The following is a 6619-nucleotide window of genomic DNA, read 5'->3' as shown; positions in this document are numbered from 1 at the left end:
TTTGCACTTAACCACTAAATCTTTATTAATTGAAATTATAACATCAATGCAGTATTAGTAAATTGAGAGATATATAAAGAGAATACAGCAATAAAATGGGGAAGGGTAGGGAGGTGGGAGAGGTAGGTAAGTGCAGGAGTAGGGAGAAGAGGTAGGGGTAAAGAGGAGGGCTACTGATGGGAGCAAGCGTTCTTATTCATCACTCTTGTATGAATTCCATGAATATTTACCATCCATCATTATCAACTTCATTCCAGTGACAATTTCTCAAAGGGTATCTATCCATCCTATAACTCTCTAAAAGCTTTGCTCACACTCTTAATCTCTGGAGTTAATACCCAGGGCAAAGAACGTCTATTAAATTATCTATCTAATCACCTTTGAACTTTCTCCCATTAGGGTTTTATCCATGTCCAATTCGCCCTAAATAGGCTGATCTCCCTGCAGTTCCCTCCGAGTTTATTTGCAATCTTTAAGGGTAGCAATCACAGGGTAAAGAATCACAAGTACACGTGTCTACTTATAGAGATACCTAATACATAATCATGCTGTTTAACCCCACCCACTTATGATTACATAATAATCCCTTCTACCCTAAAATACTTATGATTATATATATCCCCTATTACTTAATTGATTATTTAAATGATTATGCAAAGAAATAAAAACAATATAATTTTCCACAGACCAATTCAATAGCATTCTACAATCTGAAACAACAAAGAACTTTCGGTCCCAAGATGAACATGTGTTGTTCCCACTGGACTCTTCACCTCTGCAGGTGGTCTGTCATTTCTGCCCAGGTCTTCCCAGCAATGTTCTCTGTTGCCAGTCTTGGAATTCGTTCTGATGTTAGATGTCTGTGGTAGATGACACCTGGATCAATTCAGAAGTCTAAGAGGTACCTGCAAACTTAAACAGAAATCCAGACTGCACTATATAGATGTGCCTCTCTTACTTTACGCACCTACCAGTTTACTGTGCTACCTCACATGATTTAATCAAACTAATTCTTCATTTTTCCAATATCTAATACAAATACCTCATTATTCAAACTAAACTGACCCTTCAGAAATGTACATAAACTTCTTCCATTTCAATATCCTAGCATGATGACCTTAGCTAGTTTTCTTCAGGCTTGCCTGACAACGGGAGCTCATATCTTCTTCTTCCTTGATTTTTAAATTCGCACTGCATATTTGAGCCAAAAGTCAATCAATTTTGCCAATTTGCTTCAAAGGGGTGACTATTGGCTTTAATAATTCTGATGTTGCTTTATTTATCTCCTTTATAGCTTTATTTTGCTCCCTTTCTAACTTCTTTGGATAGAGATTTAATTCCTTTGCTCTTTCCTTTCTTACAAATAAAGGAGTTTTTGTTGGAAAATGCCAAATAATGTGAAGTATCCAATTAACATAAATTTGATTGATAACAACAAAATAAATCAATTGAGTGAAAGGAAACTTAATAAAATTCTGATACTATAGAACAATATATTTGAGATTACTTATCCTTAAAACCTACATTTATAGATAGTATATATAGCAAGAGAGCATAGTACACACTGCCATACGTTTTTCAATAGCTTTACATAAACAGCCAAATGCATGTCAGAGACTTCCTCTGCGAGTTGTTAACCCACACCACCACACTCTTCCTGACTGTTGCTGTCAATGGCCAACATCTCCAGACTTTTGCTTGCGGTGATGGCAAATGTCCGTGTGCACATGCCAGGGCTGCAGACAACGACCCATTTCTAGGCCCTCTGTAGCTTGAAGATCAATTGACAACTGTAAATTTGACACAATACAACTTGAATTCAAATGTATGGAGGATGGATTGATATCTGAGGTAAACTGAAGTGACGCTTCAAAATAGTCCAGAAGCACAAATGCACCATTTTAAAAGTAATCACGTACTCTAAAACACATGAGTGACTGACAAGTTTTCTGATTCCAATGAAAAAGAAAAAGAAAAAGAAGCTTGTTTTGGATTAACTAGCCAATTAAGTATCTTTTTTGAATTTGTATCTTTTCTGTGCTTTCTAAAGGCCTAATCGATAAAACTGAAATTATATATGATATTAAAATAAAAGATTGAAGATGAACAAGATGAACTATTATACAAAACTCCAGTTCTGAGGAGCCTCTCATTCACAGTGTTGTAAGAGTTCACAGTAAAGAAATATTTTATACTACGTTACTTATCAATTACCTTAACTCTAACACAACAAGAATTGGATAATATTTTGTAATTCAATGGAAATAATTTTTGAGCAGTCACCACTTTACGACATTGCTAAGGACACAGCTAATCTACAGCTAAAACATGTAAGTATTTAAACATGCAAGTATAAGGGTGGATGGTAGTGAACATGTGAAAGATGATATTGATGAAAAATGGAACTTCACCGTTAGACTCCTCTTCCTGATAGGCAACCATGTTGTTTTCTACTGCTTAAACTGTGTTTTGGCAATTGGAGACCATGTGTTGAAACACATTCTTTGAAGCCTGCCTCTGTCTTCTCCATGTATGGCAGGCAGTAAAATGGAGTCTCAGCAATCAGGCGGATAGGATGACACAAATCCTGCAACAGGGTTAATGGCAACAGTAAAGAATTAAACAAAAAGAGAGAGGTTAGACAAACAGTTCAAGGTAGTAGCAAGGGACCAGGCTAAAGGAAGTCAGGCAGTCCCAGGTTAGCACAAAGTATCCAGGAGACATCAGCCGATGTCACTGGATTGAATCATCTGAGTTGCTTTCTGAGGCCTTTCATTCACTGACAGCTGGATCTGAAGCTCACTAAAGAAGTCCATATCCTCCAGACAGCGTCCAGTGCCCCAATTTCTCTTCTTCAAAGACATCCCTCCCAGGCATAGAAGCGTGGGTGTGAGTACTAAAATCATTTCCCCTCTCTGAGCATCCTGATGTTACAGTTTAGTGAGGGGACTGATGATGAAAATGCCCATATGCATACGGAGGCAGAGACGTGGATAGATGTTCCCAAGACTTCCGGTGTTCTTCTTCCAGCCAAATAACAACACTCATGAACATTCTTTCTAAAACAAGTTGGAAACGTTAACTCAGAGTCCCTTTTTAAAGAGTTGGGTACAAGATTTCAGAGTCCTTTTGATTTGCTGCTCATTAGCCCTCAGATAAAATTGAGAGGTGGTTACATTTTACAAACATCCAACACACCTGGAGCCACCAACAGTCTCTGGTTACCAGCTTAACATTTCGAAAGAAGCCATTGCTGGCATGATGATGGTAAGGTGTTGTGAAAAAGCCAGAGTTCTTGGGTACATGTGATTTGCACCAGGATGTGAAGGCACACTCAACATGCAAGAGTCCGTCTGAGAGGGCACTTCCTTCTCAGGCCTGAGGTGTTTCTGTTGCAGGAATTTTGCCTGCTCCTGGGAGAACCGGTCAAGTTGCTGCTCCTTGAGAATTAACAGAACCATGAAAGTATGAAGATGATGAAGTTTCTAAGGGTGCAGCAAAAAGATCACGGAAGCCGTTTCACACTGCACCAATAATTGTGGCTTCCTTAATAAGGCCTCGGTCCTCCAACGATGTAAAGAGGGTACCGAAACTTGCAAGAAAAGTCATGTCCTCCTCCTCCTCGTCTCCCCCTCCACAAAGACATCAGCATTTCCTGTGTTTGCATCAGCTTCTCTGTAAATGTTAGTTGAGGTTTCCAGGATTCAGTGGGAAGTAAACTTAGGAAATTTAGTTAGATTGGCAGTCGAGGTGGAAAACTGAGAGATAATTTGTTGGTGAATATTCTGTCGCTCCCAGAAAATGGTGAGCTTTTGGTGCTTTTAGGATGTGCGCCAGTCCAGGGTTGCCCTGACCTTCTCTAGCCTTTCAGAGAGGACCGCCTCAGGTTGGCCGTTGGCCTGAAGATGCAGGAGCTCAACTTAGCACACAGTCACTGATTGAGAAGCTGAACAGGAATAAAACGAGGGCAGAGATCCTGAGGGACATGACAGCATTTACATGGTGCTGTAGGATGGCGGTGGTGGCGGCGGCGGCGGTGGCGGCGGCGGCTGCGGAGGTGGATACTGGGGGACCGGAGGCTGGCGGTACCAATGTGGATTCCAGGTGATCATCACAGGGACATAGAGCGAGCGTCCATGTCCATCTCGTCCCACTGGGTACCAGGCGAATCCGACTGGGTAGGTCGGGTACGTGGCATATGTGGGGTACGTTTGGTATCCAGGCATTTGAGGTACGTATTCAGTGTACGACGCCAGGTGAGCTTGGTCATCCAAATTTGGAATAGAGAGTCGAGGGTACTGATTCTGGATGGTGAAACTGTTGGGAGCTCGGCAGTCGTAAGAAACTTGTAGTTTCCACCCCCTTTTCACTTGGAGAACTTGAGCTCCGTTAGGTGCGATTGTTGGAGTAATTAGCCCATCTTTCACATTTCTGGCCACAAAATCCCGCAGAGCTGCCATTTCAGGTTCAGACAGTGAGTACACGTGTCCGCTGGGAATGCTGTGTGCTCCAGGTATCATTTCTATGTTAGGGTCCACCACGCGATTATCTGGGTAGACGTTTTCATCTACTGGAGTGTACACATTCTGGACATAGTAATACCTCACCGGTTGGTAAACTCTGTATCCGTCGACTGGGTAGTAAAAAGACGGCTGTGCTGGTGGTGGGAGAGTTGGCGGTATTGGAGAATACATCCGGCAGTGGTATCGGCAGTATTCAGAATCAAAGACGATTGAGCGGGTGCTCCAGGTGATGTTGGGATCATGTGTGCTCAGCCAGCGAACCCCTAAGACGATGGGGAAGAATGGAGACTGAGTCACATCAAATGACAGCACTTCACGGTGATCTCCCAAGTCGACGACCAGGTCATGCGTCTCATGGACAACTGGACCTGATGCTATGGGACGTCCATCAATCGCCTCTACCAGTATTGGCCAGTCCTTGACCCTTAGAGGAATTGCATTCTGGGCAACGTATTCATGATCAATGAAGTTGCCAGAGGCACCAGAATCAATCATGGCTCGGACGAACAGGGTGTGTCTGCCCGGAAGATGAACCTGGAGCATTACTTGCAAGTGAGATGAAGCATCATCTGGTGGGGACCTTATTATTTCTGGCCCGGTCGCTGAAGGTCCCTCTACAGCGGGGCCGGGGAGTTTCCCGCCGGCGAAGCCTTCGAGGCCTTGGCAGGACAGTTGTCGGCGTAGTGGCCTCCGTTTCCACAGTAGAGGCAGAGGTTCAGCTTTCTGCGTCTTTCCTTTTCTTCCTGGGTCAGGCGCATGCGGGCGCCTCCTACAGGCTCAGTAGGATCCACCTGGTGGTGGCCGATGTGAGGCAACACCAGAGCGCGTGGTGGGGAGCGTGGCTTGCGGGCTGCCGCTGCCCTGGCCAGCCTTCTCTCGATGTGGATGCACTGACCAATCAGTGCGGACAGTGACTTGGGGGCTTCGACGCGTGAGAGCTCCGCCTGAATGTGGTCACTGAGGCCCTCGTAGTACTGGTCAATCAGCGCAGGCTCGTTCCAATCCAGGTCCTGGGCAATCATCTGGAAAGCGTTGGAATAGTCGATGACTGACCCCATGCCTTGGCGCAGACGTCTGATCTTGCGTTTGGCAGCCTCTCGCCTCTGAGGGTCTTCAAAGACATGCTTCATCTCAGTCATGAAGGCTGGGTAGTTGTGCATCAGGTAGTGGGCTCGCTCCAGCTTTGCAGAGGCCCAGCGGGCAGCACGGCCGGTCATCATGCTTGTCACGAAGCAGACGCGGACACGATCAGCTGAGAAATCTCTGGTGCTCCTTTCCATAAAGAGCTGGCACTGGGATATGAAAGGAACCAGCATGTCTGGGTTGCCATCAAACTTCTCAGGAAGGTCTTCAGGGCACTCTTCCTCTATGAGAATGGGTGGGGGAGCAGCGGCTGCAGCACCGCGGAGCTCGAGGTCATCCTCGTCATCCTGGGGGGTGGGCTCCACTTGCTCACGAAGGTTGCAGTTCTCCTCGGTGAGCTTCTGCACCTGGTTCTGCAGGTTGTTGTTCTCCTCCGACTGCCTCATGACTTTCTCTCTGAGGTTGTTGATCTCTTCGGAGAGATCGTCCCGCCGGTGTTCAGCCAGGTTGGGAATGTACTGGCCCCTGGGGCCGCTGTGAGAGGAGGAAGAAGAAGGAGCGTTGGGGGGAGGAGGAGGAGGAGGAGGAGGGCAGTCGGGCCCCAGGGTGAGAGCCGGGATGGGAGGGGACCTCCCAAATGTAGCTTCACTCCTGTGGGGATGAAGGCCTGGATCCTGGCCTCCTCTTCCACTCTTTCTTCTTTTTGTTTTCAAAAGCTTTTTGTTTCTGTAAATGAAGATAAAAGCATAAATTAAACACATACAATTTAAAAAGTACAATATAAAGATTTTATCATTAAAGTGTATACTAAAGTACTTTAAATACCTGAGTATTTAAAGTAGCTCTATGGTCTATTTGCTTACATTAATAATTAAAAACCCTGCAAAGAGACAAGAGATAAGAAAAAGCACCCTACTTTTGATGTCCAAGTCACCCTTTCCTCCTCAAAATCACCTGTTTATTATGATTTAACAATATACAACTGTATTAACAGCACGAACTATAAAAGAATG

At 44.6% G+C, this 6619-nt stretch overlaps 1 protein-coding gene across 2 annotated transcripts in view; it reads right to left on the bottom strand.

Annotated features, from left to right (window-relative positions):
* The window catches only part of PEG10 (paternally expressed 10), a 12590-nt gene continuing 5971 nt past the window's right edge, over nucleotides 1–6619 (bottom strand). For both annotated transcript variants that reach the window (NM_001291362.1, NM_001291363.1), the window contains 1 exon segment: nucleotides 1–6332. In NM_001291362.1, the coding sequence (NP_001278291.1) occupies nucleotides 3996–5159; nucleotides 5159–6211 (2217 nt within the window). In that variant the 5' untranslated portion in view covers nucleotides 6212–6332 and the 3' untranslated portion in view covers nucleotides 1–3995.

Source organism: Pteropus alecto, unplaced genomic scaffold (assembly GCF_000325575.1).
Source record: "Pteropus alecto unplaced genomic scaffold, ASM32557v1 scaffold21, whole genome shotgun sequence".
NCBI lineage: Eukaryota > Metazoa > Chordata > Mammalia > Chiroptera > Pteropodidae > Pteropus > Pteropus alecto.
This window is presented reverse-complemented; position numbering and strand designations above follow the sequence as displayed.